Source organism: Sinocyclocheilus grahami, unplaced genomic scaffold (assembly GCF_001515645.1).
Source record: "Sinocyclocheilus grahami isolate Dianchi unplaced genomic scaffold, SAMN03320097.WGS_v1.1 scaffold318.1, whole genome shotgun sequence".
In the NCBI taxonomy this organism is placed as follows: Eukaryota; Metazoa; Chordata; class Actinopteri; order Cypriniformes; family Cyprinidae; genus Sinocyclocheilus; species Sinocyclocheilus grahami.
The window spans coordinates 559716-573993 of record NW_015505497.1 but is presented as its reverse complement, the minus strand read 5'-3'; the positions used below and the strand labels follow the sequence as shown (position 1 = coordinate 573993).

General features: G+C 38.9%; 2 protein-coding genes across 2 annotated transcripts; one reads left to right on the top strand and one right to left on the bottom strand.

Moving 5' to 3' along the window:
• Positions 1–6943: 6943 nt before the first annotated feature.
• On the bottom strand, positions 6944–8687 carry LOC107602074 (zinc finger CCHC domain-containing protein 9-like; the record flags this gene model as incomplete). The annotated part of the gene is given in 6 exon segments (XM_016294478.1): positions 6944–7128; positions 7231–7299; positions 7375–7467; positions 7555–7705; positions 8440–8552; positions 8555–8687. Coding segments are annotated over 6 exon segments (672 nt in total), but the record flags the coding sequence as incomplete, so codon positions are not given.
• A 1943-nt stretch (positions 8688–10630) lies between these two features.
• Positions 10631–12001, top strand: LOC107602038 (alpha-2B adrenergic receptor-like). The gene has a single exon (XM_016294426.1). The coding sequence runs from the start codon at positions 10631–10633 to the stop codon at positions 11999–12001; it is 1371 nt and encodes a 456-aa protein (XP_016149912.1).
• The last annotated feature ends 2277 nt before the right edge of the window (positions 12002–14278 follow it).

The window sequence follows — 14278 nt, the reverse complement described above, 5'->3', positions numbered from 1 at the left end:
TAGCTGGTAAGTGTGCATGTTATGCTTTGCCCACTTTCCTAAAATCCTGTACGGTAAGAGCTACGCGTACAGCTTCGTGCTCTTTCTGAGTGGTTTAAAACCCCGGTTCCGCCTTGGGCACCACTCCTCCTATGTATCCTCTGGATACCTACTTTAACAGGGTGTTGCTACTAAGGGTCTAACTTGTGCATTGTTTTACTTGTTTTTGACACATTCGACCGAACTACAAACTTTCCAGTGATGTCTGTGAGAAAGGTATATTCACTTGACAAGCTTGCGCATCTGCACCGCCGTGCGCTCAATCCACTCAGCGCACTTTGTTGATCAGCTTGCGCACATCAGCTATACAGACATTAATACTGAAAGTTTAACATTATATTCATTGCATACATATACTTCGTAGACATCCTTAATCTCTTATAACTCCATTCTGCTGTCTGTTGTTCTGTTGTAGGTGTTTCTTTGTCTGAATATGGCACTGATCACATGCTGTGTGGTATCGGCGTTTGGTATCGGGGGCATTTTAACGAGTACGAGTACAGGAACTCAGTATCGTGCATCCCTAGTATGTAGCCTAGGCCTTTGGCCATAGGGAACAATGTCACTGACAGCCGTCTAACGTCCCAGGGGCAACTCCCATGGCAATATGGTAGAGTTGGTACTTAGTGCTCGCCATGGTTTCTGGCACTCCCCTCAGCATGGTGGCATGGGTATACCGTTCCCCATAGTGACCCCTAGAGGACGCAGTTAGAAGTTCCCATGAAAGGGAACGTCTCAGGTTACTTATGTAACCATGGTTCCCTGAGTAGGGAACGAGACACTGTGTCCTCTAGGTTTCTTGCTATGCTTCGTGCGCAAGCTTCAGACGAAGAAGTGGATGATGTGTTCTCCCGGTGCCTATTTATACTATAGTCGCACCGGTAGTGACGTCATGGCTGTCGCCAGCCAACATGTTGTTGGCGTTTTTTCAATGTATGCTTCAGACACGGGTCACGACGAGGCGTTCCCCATAGCGACCCCTAGAGGATGCAGTGTCTCGTTCCCTACTCAGGGAACCATGGTTACATAAGTAACCTGAGACGTTTTCTGCGCGCACACACAGACAGCCGCGTCTACACCGTGCGAATACTAAATTGAGCTCTCTTCCGCTTTTTTGTGCATGGATGAGTAAATAGACAAAATTACTTCAAAATGCACATTTTGGCGAATATCCTAGTGTAAACAGTTGGTTAGGCATATGTCTTAACGTAAACAGTTGAGAAAGAAAAGGCATGTGTATCAGTAGTTAAATCCGTGCTTTCGTTCTTAAAGTGAAAGCAAACTAATAATAAATGTAATGCTGTCAAAGAAAAATACAAGTGCTCACTGCTCCTGACTAAATAACCTTGTAACATCAAAAATGATTAATCTATATTTAATTTATACATCGAAAACTATGTACTTATTTTACATTTGATTATTACATTTCTGGCGTACCTGAAAATGTATTTTCGACTGAGCTGAAAAACCTGAAAAGCACTGTTTATTGAACTTGTGTCTTTGTATTTATTTTCTGCTATTGCTTGTAATTTGGTTATCGGTAGAAAAGCACTGAGCACTGAGCCCATAGTAGCAGCCAGAATTGTTTTTCCAATTGTTTCTTTTCTTTATTATTTAAAAAAAAAAAATGTGTAGGCCTATTTTTTTGTTGTGAATGTCCCAATTGAGGTACAGGATGTGAACATTTCAGATAAATGTTCATGTTATATATTTTGGTTGCATTTGTGAGTTAATAAAAATGTAGATGGTTGTTTAAAATAGGTATATAATATCATAATATCGATATATCGATCGATATACTCCTGTATCGAATCGAATCGTAATCGCATCGTATAATTTTTTGAGGTATCGGCAAAATCGTATCGCTGGGTATGAGAATCGATATCGTATCGTATCGTGACGAACCATCCGATTTACACCCGTAATATATATATATATATATATATATATACATATTTATAAAACAAAACCCCACCCCCTACAGCCGGTCCATGAGAATATTTTCAAAATGTAACCAGTCCGTGGTGTAAAAAAGGTTGAAAACCCTTGTCTTAGACTCTGAAACCATGTTTCTGTGATCAGTTGTCTTCTATGCCTGACTATGCCTGCCATGACCACAGACCTTGATCGCTTGATGTTTTACATCAAGAGATATGCATACTGATATTCTGTGGTTGTCAGTGCAATGTTGAAGTTCCTTCATGCAGTTTATTAATGCTCATGCAAACCTGAGGTCATCTGAGGACCGAACACACAACCATCTGTATCTCCATGACACCTTGAATCCCTTCATTACATCTGTGGCAAAATCTGCTGTTTGCAGCTGTTCATATTTTCATCCATCCAGTCGCATGTTAATTTTGTGAAATGAATCACTTGATATTGCAGAGGGAAGCATCAAATGATGCTTCCCTCTGCAATCTCAAGTGTCCCTTCCTCTTTTTGAAGCAGTAGAAGCAGATGCTGCCAAACGGGCCAGGGTGGGACGTATTTGTACACAGACTTAAGAAGCAAAAATGCTGATTATGAGGGCTGCTGGATTCACTATTATAATGACAACAACAAACGCTTATGAACAAACCAATTTTTACCATTTTTTACCTTGCATGCATGCATATGTCTGACTACTTTTCAACACACTGATTAGAAGTGTGGCTCTTTGACACAATTTGCAGTACTTAATGCATTGTGGTGCTGGCGTAAAATTAAATTAGACCATCAAAAGTGGTTGTTTGTGACTTGAAATGGCATTTCCAACTACATTGTAAAGACTTGTGGGTCTTTGGTCTTAAGATTTTGTAAGCAATCAGTAAGTAACCACTCAAAACACCTTAGCAACTGTATAGGAATGCGCTAAACAACATTGATTGCACTGGTTGCAACCATCAAATTCACTTTCAAGGCAAGTTTGTTCACTTGGCGGCCATATTTGCAATGCCTTCGGGCAGCTCAAACAAGACCAAGTCCTATATCAAAAAGAAATGGGGGATCCTGAAATCTCAAAAACTGCCCTATGAGCTCAAAATTAAATTACATATTTCAAATCGGCAACAAAATCTGAAATGAACTGCCCCATGAATGTTGTTTCTTATGCTCAAATAGTGCTAAAAAAGCTTATTTTTCAGGCTAGACCAGCCAATGCGCATGCACAGTTTTTACATGCTTATGACTGCGCATGTGCATTGGCTGGTCTAGCCTCAGGTTTCTATGGGAACCAGAACTTATAACGGCCGCTGCAGTGATTCTATAGTCTTTGGAAACACATAGAATAATGCCACCACTCATATTATTTACATGTGAATATATAATTTGTTTGCTTAGTTCAAATATTCTGAGATTCTTAACCCTATTATAAAACCTACTTAAATTTTATATGCAAATGTCATATAATATTTCATGGCATATAATTTATCAACATTATCAAAACCTTGCTGGAAAACATGTACACAATCCTCTAAGTGACTTCTGCCATCTGATTGATAGTTTACTGCAGGACAGAAATCGTTGCAGGTCATACGCCACTTCCTGCGCTCCAACTCAGCGGCTGGTTCAGGTCGCCAGAAGGCTCCCTCGGCTAAAATCAGAGCCTGGGCTCCGACAGTACCCTCACACGGTGAAATGCTACCCTTTTCATAAGCGCCAGGGACCCCACACCAGAGTGGCTTCGGACCCTGAGTCCCAGAAGCCATCTCGATCTCTATGCAGAGAGGAAAAGGAGAGGGCCAGGTCCTGCCAAGGTTGGACCACCCAAGAATAACTCTTTTCAGTTCCCCGTTTAGTCCCATGTGGCAACCTGCCACTCAAAAGCCTCACTGACAACTTGCCACCTGGCTCCAGGCCTGGAAATCCTTTTCCACGCAACTTTCATCTCTCTCTCGCTCTCTCTCTCTCTCTCTCTCTCTCTCTCTCAAATTGGCAATATTTCAGAAAAGGGTTTTGCGATTTATAATTATTGGGGGTACTAGCCCTCCTCAATGTCTATGGTGGTTATCGCCCTGATCAGACATGAAAATAGCCTATGTTGTGGCACTATCGTGCAGTCAGTAATGATATGAAGTTAGCAAACTTTAGCGATTTTTTGCAAACATTTCTTTGAGTAACATGACCGTAAATTTGAACTCACGATTGAATGTAACATAAAACAAATGATTACTTTTCGTTCAAATCTTTATTAATGCCAAAACTGCTTACATTTATGTGTCGTCTTGTTCGCTCGGGCAGCCATGTTGCCCCTGAAGCCGGTTTACGCTGAGAAAATTCATACCCCTTCGTTTGAAGTGTGGTCCCGAAAAATCTTCTTTTGAAGGGCTATCTGGCCCTTCCCCTTACCCCTACCCCTCCAACCAAAAGAGAATCGAGACACCCCTACCCCTTTACGTGAACACGCGAAAGGGGAAGGGCTAAGGGGTAGAATTGGGATTGGGCCTAAAGGCTGATTTATACTTCTGCGTTGGACCTACGCCGTAGACTGTCAGTTCAAACATCTGAGACAAAGTTGATACTTAAACCCAACTGAGAATTCCAGCTTTGAAGGAGCATCCACTGAGATTTCTTTTGGGCGTATGGCACTTTTTCAAAACATGTTTTGTATTATGTTTTTTGTGTGTGTGTGTATTGTTTGTGTTTGGACTCTTTGCTTCGAGTATGCACTGCATAATTAATTTTTACCCCCTCCCCCAGTGAATTTGTTTCGTTTATACAGCTGATCGCTTAAGCTTGATTATCTCCCGTCTCATTAACTATGTTTGTGTATGAATAATGCATTAGGTCAGTCTGTCTAAGTAGATTACCATGTTATCTTTGTTTACTTGACAGTGATTGTGTCTCTTGCTTTAGCCCCGGGTTGTTAACATGTTCCGTAGGTGATTTTGCAGGAATTAAAATGTAGGTGGCATAATATAGATAAAAGAAAACAGGACATTATTCCCTGGTTGACTAAAAAAAGAAATATTTTATGCAGTATTTACTCTTACAGAATCATAATGAGACATAATTATGAAGGTTACATGAGGCTTATTTAGTACATTTGTTTCCTCACCAGAAAACGTATAAGAAATAACAAATATACCACAAATTCCTACTTGTATATAATTTTATGATACTTTTATGTGTTTTTTGGAACTTGAAAGTAACAAACACCACCTTCTCATCCTCTCCTTTTGTATTTCATGAATTAAAAAATTTAAAGGGTTAAAAATGGACTTTGAAAAGTCACGTGGATCACTTGTGGATTATTGTGAAGTTTTTATCAGCTGTTTGGATTCATTCTGACGGCACCCATTCATTGCAGATCCATTGGTGAGCAAGTGATGTAATGCTAAATTTCTCCAAATCTGTTCTGATGAAGAAACAAACTCATCTATATCTTGGATTGCCTGAGGGTTAATTCGTTTTTAGCATCTTTTAATTATTGGGTTTTAATTTATGTTTGAAGATTTAAAAAAGCCACTCTCTAGAATTAATATATATATATATATATATATATATATATATATATATAATTTTGCCACTGATATTTTCCAGAAAACAAAATAGCTAAAGTTCTCTGCCATATAAAGCCTTTGACATAACAGCACTGCTAATATTGTTGGCTTATGTTAGATGTTTGCAGATTTTTTATTTATTTTTTTCCATTTCAGAGGACAATGAGCCAAGACACACGATAATTCACCCAAACTAGATTGTGGAAGCAGAAAGTCTTAAACTTCCAAGCCCAGAAAGTTTCCAGACCAGACCAGACCAGGAAACCTGAATTCTGCATTTTACATCTTGTAATCTTACAAATGTATGTTTGTCCATATTTGTCCACAATCCAAATTTGTTGGATTGTGTGTGTGTTTGCCCCCAGACGTTTTTATTCTAAAAACAGTTATTCAGTGGCAATCATAATCAACTATTGTTACAGTATGTCCTTATAAAGCCAAGTAAATGTGCATGTTTTATAAACAATCATCATTCTCACTGTTTCTAGAGCAATATGAGAGCACTACAGGAATATTTGAAGTGTTGTTTTCTGGCATCACGGCCCAAAACTTTTGTCTTAGTTTGCATTCATTATGCTTCTGAGTGCGTAGGAACTGGATGTGAATTATTCCCTCTGGTGTATTAAAAAACGCATAGGCTCTGCGTGTTACTTGTTCAAATGCACGTTCAGTGCCAACATTGCAGCTAATACTATCATTATATTTCAATATTTATCAACTTATTTGGCCTATAACATACATTGATTCTTTATTTGTGTTTTTTTTATATGGCATGTTTTTATGCTCGGATGCAGCCCGTGGGCCGTAAAATTTATAGTGGAAAAAAAGTACTTTAAAAGTGTCTGGAACGCAATAAAGTATTTTTTTAAGCTGTTTTTAAAGCATTTGCTGCATGGATTTAAAAAAAATTGGCTAATAAATAATTCACATAGACAAAATTGCGTTGCAGCAAATCCTTTAAATTTTAAGGTATTCAGAACAGAGCAACATAAAAATCAGAAAATATAAGCAGCTATACAATTATAGGACAAAGTTTTATATATATATATGCCTTTATAATTTGGGTTTTATTTTTTTAATTGTACAGAATTACATTGTAAAAAATGTGACCATAAATTCACAGTAAATTACTGGCTACATTGGTGAGTTCATGACTGGAGAAACCAAACCTAAATTGCAACAATCAGTTAAATAGTCCATTTCTTCTCAATCCGCTGTGATAAGCAGCTATACAATTATAGGACAAAGTTTTATATATATATATGCCTTTATAATTTGGGTTTTATTTTTTTAATTGTACAGAATTACATTGTAAAAAATGTGACCATAAATTCACAGTAAATTACTGGCTACATTGGTGAGCTCATGACTGGAGAAACCAAACCTAAATTGCAACAATCAGTTAAATAGACCATTGAGTTCATGACTGGAGAAACCAAACCTAAATTGCAACAATCAGTTAAATAGTCCATTTCTTCTCAATCCGCTGTGGATCAGAACACCACCACTTTGTCTTTTTTGGCTCGTGCTTTCTTCACAGGCACATGGACGTCCTCGTGGTCAGCGCTGATTCTATTGGACAGCCGGCCGAGGGTGATGGAATTAGCTGCCAAAAAGAAGTTTGAGTTAATTTAGATGTTTCAATTTCCAATTAAAGAAGATACCAAATTGTCAGTGGATGTGGTTACATTAGGACTGAGCGACTAACTTGAGTTCTGGTGTTCAGGACAATCTTTCTGAAAGTGTTCCACTGAGCCACAAACCCGACAGCAACCGCCTACAATAACAAAACTCCACAACATGAGTGTTAAAATTCAAAGATATTTAGTGCTTAAAGAGGGACATCACTGACCTGCAGCATACAGTCCCTTTGGGTTGTCAGGACAGGCTTTGGACAGATGTCCAGTCTGACTGCAGATAAAACACTTGGCATATGGGTAATTACCTAGAAAAGATCTGCATTAATTCAGTAAGTCATAGCAGGTTTGATTTTGCTAATTTTAAGCATCCAAACGTCTCATTCAACTCGTACCCATGGCAGGATCCACTTTAGCACGACATCTCTGGATCTCATGTTCGGTAGAACCACACCGATAACAGATCCCGCGACCCATCTCCTCATCGTTATCTGCCTCTGGGCAGTCAGCGAGACCATGACCAGGCTTCCAGCAGTTGAAGCAGATCTAGATGGAAAATATGAAAACATAAGTGAGATTTTTCATATTTAGACTTATTAATGATCTATGGAAGCTAATTTCCTCTTATTCAATTCTTAAAATTAGGACAGGACAGTAATTTAGGCAGGAAGTGAAGTGTGTGTGAGAGAGAGAGGGGGGACAGGATTGGGAAAGGTCCGTGAGCTGGGACTCGAACTGTAGTCTGTCTATATTGGCGCAGACCACATCTCGCAATTCTGACTTTCTCAAAATTGCTAGTTTCTCTCACAATTCTGAGTTTTTTCTTAGAATTGTGAGTTTTTATTTCAATTCTGAGTTTATATCTTGCAATTCTGAGTTTGTAAACTCAATTACAAATACATCTCGCAGTCTTTTAGCCTATATCTTGCAGTTTTGAGTTTATATCTCGTAATTCTTAACTCCCCCCCCCCAGAATTGCATGTTTATATCTTGTAATTCTGAGTTAAACTCTTGTAATTTCAAGTTAACATCTCCCAATTCTGAGAAATTTGCCAATTTTCCAGTATATATATATATATATATATATATATATATAGCCGGTTTTCTCAGAATTATGAGAGAGAGAAAAAATGTAAGAACTGAAAGAAAAAAAAGAGATATAAACTCAAAAATGCAAGGGGAAAAAGGACAGAATTGTATCAGTTACAGTTTTTATTTTTTTATTCCATGGTGGAAAAACGCTCCCATTATAATCATGTTACATGCATGTTGCTCCTCACCATATTGTTCTTTTTGGTGTTTTGTCTCTTTATCCGTCTGTTCTCTCGTCTCAAGTCTTTCTTCAGTGCTGTTGCCACTTCTTCTCTCAGATCCTGGTCCGCGGGCGTCTGACCAGAAACCCGTTCACGTCGTCACTGTCATGCTCCCGTTTCTTCTTTTTTGGGTTGTGTTTCTTTACGCCCGGCCCCTGCTTGATGTGTCGGCCACCTGCTTCTCCAGCATTCCCAGTCGCCTTCAGCTGCTTCCATGGTGTACATTTTCAGCAACTTTTCATTATTAGTTAACCTTTCGTGGAAGTCGTGGCCTAATGGTTAGAGAGTCGGACTCGTAACCCAAAGGTTGTGGGTTCGAGTCTCGTACCGGCAGGGATTGTAGGTGGGGGGAGTGAATGTAATATGAGTTCAAAATATGAACTTAAAGCAATAGTTCACCTAAAAATGAAAAGTTGCTGAAAATGTACTCCCCCATCCAAGATGTAGATGATTTGGAGAAATTGAGCATTACATCACTTGCTCACCTGTGGATCCTCTGCAGTGAATGGGTGCCGTCAGAATGAGAGTTCAAACAGCTGATAAAAAATATTTCAAAGGGAAAATATAAAATACTAATTCAAAATGATAATAAAATCTATACTAGGCTCTCAATGCTAAAATAACACTAGGAATGTAAGAAACTGAGATGCCTAAAAATGACTAAACCTCAGGATTTGCTATATAAAAATGGAAAGCCGTATATAGACCAAGAATTGACCTGTCAGACACTATTATGGCCCACTAGAGTTCTGACGGCTGAGGAGAGGAAGTGAACTGAATCAATAGCAGTATCTCTAAAAGACCTGATGGACTTATTTGTTGATTTTATCTTTGCCTTGCCATTGACTTTGACATTGAGAGTTCCAGCTGCTCTTCCTGAATGAATCTACTTTCTTCATTTCAGACGAGACACAATAAGGATCAAGCAAAATCGTGAATGGTTACTTGATGACAGAGGCATTTTGAATCTAGGAGGACAAATAAAGGTTTCAAAATAGAAATGCATATGTCCTCAATTCTTGTTTTTATAGTAATTTTTGTTTTGTCCAGTAGGTGGTAGTCAGTGTGCGTTTTTAGGTGGACAATGTGAGTGGAGTCTGTGTTACCAAAAATAAGTATGAGGCACAAATGTACATACAGTACCATCGCATGAAGGTCAATTTTATAGCATATTGCAGCGTAGTGTTTTTCTTTTGGATTCTTAAGTGAGTTTGAGTTTAATTTCATCAGCATGCTGGCTAATCACAATCCACTTTCCTTGTTTGGAGAGCTAAATCTGTTTCATTTCATCTGATATCGTTTTATTGTATTTTATAAAGGCAGCCTTAATATGCGCAGTGATTCTAGTCAATTGTATGCTTCATTACCTTTAATTGTGGCCTTTTAAATAATAATATATGGGTATACGTTTTCAATTTTATTCGCCAGACCTCTTTTATTATTCAAGTCTTAAAGTCCAACCCTAACTGGAGCATTCCTTCGTGGATTTTTTCCCCTTCTCTCACATGGAACTGTTTATGCAAAGATCATTTGTCTTTACAACGTTTGGTATTTGAGGAACTGTAGTTTTGGCTTGGCTTGGCTGGTGCGCGTTTTGCAGACGGTGAACCTTTTTACGCATCTTGATCATTTCAGAACTGCTCGGACACACAAACCCACGGATCTCCCATGTTTGAATCATTTTTACATTCTGCAAATGTACTATCTTTCACGGTCTAAAAACTTGGTGTATTGTTTTGACGCGCTAGGTCCTTGCGCATCTCTACTTATCACAGTATTTAAAACATATTTGACTTATGTTGTGGAAATTAATACCACGTTTTTTATTAACAGTGGCCGGTTTTGTAGTTACGCATGTTACGTTTTACTTGCTGATTGATTTTGAATGATTTCCTTGTGAAATAGACGGACTACAGGACTTCCTTTTAAATGCAAGTGCAATATCTTGACTTGTAGTGGGTTTTTTTTCTTCTTCTTCTTGAAGTTCGCCAAAGGAAGCACCTAAAGGATGTCGTTCTTTGATGTAAAGACTCATTTTAGTCATTTCCCTTTTTAAATTATTTTCTAAAAGAAAAAATGTCTTTGGAAGGATTACGCTAGGATTTAATTCTATATCAAAAACTGCTTTGCACTTCTCTGTCTAGCCTGGAACTTCAATATGACCGTAATACAGCCTCCAGATGTGGCGTGCAGGTTGGGAGCAGGAACAAATCTTAGTTCTGAGGTTAAAGCATGCAATTCCAGTTTTTCTTATTCTCCTGAAGCCACAGCTGTGTTTGCCACAGCAATGACGCTCATCATGCTCTTCACCATCTTCGGGAACATCCTGGTGATCATCGCCGTCCTGACGTGCCGCTCTTTACGAGGACCTCAGAACCTTTTCCTGGTGTCCTTGGCTGCAGCGGACATCCTGGTGGCCACATTGATCATCCCGTTTTCCTTGGCCAATGAGCTGATGGGCTACTGGTACTTTGAGTCGTTTTGGTGCGAGATCATCTTAGCGCTGGATGTGCTCTTCTGCACGTCTTCCATTATACCCCTGTGCGCCATCAGCCTGGACCGCTACCTGTCCATCTCCCGGCCGGTGCAGTACGCGACCCAACGCACCCCTCGCAAAATCAAGGGGGCCATATTGGTGGTGTGGCTCATCTCTGCGGTCATCTCTTTCCCCCCGCTAGTATCCATGAATAAGACCCCGCTAGCGAAGGATGGGGGCGGCCCACAGTGCAAACTCAACGAGGACATCTGGTACATCCTCTACTCCTCCATCGGGTCATTCTTCGCCCCGTGCCTCATCATGATCCTGGTGTACGTTCGCATCTATCAGATTGCCAAGAAGCACACTAGATGTCCTCCGGGAGAGCCGAGGAAAGACTGTGCAGGTGGTGTGCCACCAGGCCGAGAGCTGCAGAACGGGGAAAACCAGGGAGGTCTTGACCCTGCGAATGTCCCTAATCCGACTGCATCCAGATCTGACGCCGTAAACCAGCCTCAACCAGCAGCAGAAAGTCGGCAGCAGATGAAACACTCAAGGAGGTGCAAGGACTACGAGGACAGTTCAAGCTCCGGCTCCGACGTCGAGGTAATTGGGGGACATAATGCCAACGGGACAACCTCCAGTGTGGGGGCGCTGGAGCCTGTCCACCAGACATCCTCCCCAACCCAAACGTACCGAAAAGTCATCGTAACATCAAAGGGTAGCCAGCTGTCCTCTTCAAACATGACACCAGCAGGAACTCTGAGCACCAGGAGGAAAGCCATGATCATCCGCGAGAAGCGGTTCACATTCGTCCTGGCGGTCGTCATTGGGGTTTTTGTCGTCTGCTGGTTCCCGTTCTTCTTCAGCTACAGCTTGCAGGCCATTTGTCCAGAGGCTTGTAATCTACCAGAGCCACTTTTTAAGTTCTTCTTCTGGATTGGCTACTGCAACAGTGCCCTGAACCCGCTCATCTACACCATCTTTAACAGGGACTTCCGTAAAGCCTTCAAAAAGATTCTGTGTAAAAAGTATAAGGACTGTTCTTTTTGAAACTGGACAACCCTGAAAAACAGTGTCATAGAGTAAAGTGTCATTGCTCCCTCTAATAGTGAAGCTCACAAAAATGGTCAGGGTCATTTCACTCCAGTATTCAACCTATACTTTTAGTCATTTTGACATTTTCATGACAAAAAGTCCTTTCAGCCCCGACTATACCATTATTGACTGCATGTTGTATTTTTTAAAGTTGCTAATAATTTCATATATATACACAGTTACTTTTTTGTGACTTGTTCTCATTGTTGGAAATTTTCTTATCAGTATATATCAGTTGAAAGATTGAAAACTGCACCTACAAAGCTTCTACAAACAGATCATTTGACAATTTGTTTTCCTTGCCAAAGAAACTAGCTATTTGTAGATCCTTTTTTCCTTTGCATGTTCAGGATTGTCTTTGAGTCTTTATAAATGTCTTTGCAAGGCAGGGATTTGGAAAGAGCATGTTTAGTTACTTTATTTTTGTTCTTTAATTGTCATGTCAAAATAATGTCACAAAGCAAAAAATGCAAGACCATTAGGATACTGAAGAAAATAAATAAATATCTCTTAATTTTGGGGTGAAAAATGACCTGACCATGTTTTTGACTGGATTTTGAAAATCATACGGATAAATAAATATCTGAGAATCACATAATGGTTTCCTCTGTATCCAGAATTTTAAATAACCGATATTTACTATTCTCTTGAGCGTTTGATGACTAATATTACGTCAGCAGTTCCCTATCCTGAACTGAGTGGATATATCGGCACACATTCCATTCATTTTTGTAATTCATCAGCTGAGGTGCCACATCAAACATGAGAAACTCTCACAAGATTGTGCTGGTGTCTCTCCAGAGATGCTCTGGCCTCCAGGATGTTGTGACCTTTCCAATGCACATTCAAAGACAATGCGACTCTTTCTTAGAGACACCTCTGGCTCTGGCTCTGGCGCTGCATTGTGAGATCACAGAGCTGGATATGAGAAGATTTCAGAGAGCTTCACCTCTCTGGAAAAGTGCCAGAGCTCTTAACGCCAAGAGAGGCTTTGCTCTCTGGGGTGAGAGAAAATAAAGCAAATGCATGTGTATATAGCTTGAGCTAGCTTTAAAATTGAATCCAAACACCCTGTTTAGATTAAAAGCATGGTTTTGACTGACATTTTTGCTGGTTTTCAGATTTTAACCAATGAATGACATGGATTTCCTGGATAAGAGTGTGCTTGGTCTCGGTTATCGCTTAATTTGATGGATTCTGATTGAAAGTAATGGCTGTTGTGTCTGTAGGCTGATGCTTTGGGTTATCAGAACCTCTCCCAGTGTTTTCTGTGTCTAAAAAAGAGCAGTAATTATGTAAATTAATTGTGCACTTATTTATGCCTCTTGATAAGACTTTTTATTAATTTTGTGCTGTCATAAGCAGGTTTGTGCACTTTAATTTAGCTTCTTAATGATATTAGTGACTGTGTGAGTGCAGATAAGTGAATCTAGGCATGTAACAGCATGTCTTGACAATAAAACTGCTCCTCAGAATTTGGTTCCATTAAGCGTCCTGCTGAAATTAGTTGTTGTTGTAAAGCAAATGTATTTGTGAAAATAAATGTAACTTTGAATCATCTGCATCTTTTGCGGAGTAATTTTCGGCAACTGATGTACAAGTTGTTAATGATTGTTTTCAGATATTCATGACATGAAAGTTTTGCTGGCTGGCTGTTGTGTACTGGTGTGATGTCCGTTAGCAAACCTGAGTTTTATTTTTGGTTTAAATGATGTTAATGCTGTCAATTAGATTTGTTGGAATCATCATGTGTCACAGGCCAGAGTTCCTTTATATATTTGGCCGTGATTTAATGTTGCTCACGAACGGAAACAATTTTTACTCATTGGTAGATGTGGCACAATTTTAGCATTTATTTTTTATTTTTTTTCAGTTCAAATTATAGTGTTAAATTTGATTAAAAATATGAAAATGTTTTACATCTAGTGATTTTATATTTAAATGTTTTTTTATATAAATTAAAATTTTTATTTGAATGTATTTGTTTATTTAAATATTTACATAAATATTCATTTATTGAACTATTTAATTAAATGCTTGCAATTTAATTTAATTTAATTTTACTTACGTTTGACCTGCTGGTAGATGTGGCATTGGGCCAATGGATTTGAATATAAATACATTAAAATATTAATTTTTCTATTTATTTGTTTATTTTAAAATATTTATTTTAAAATGTTATTTTATATGAATCATAATTGTATTCTTTCTTTCTTTCTCTTTTTCTTTCTT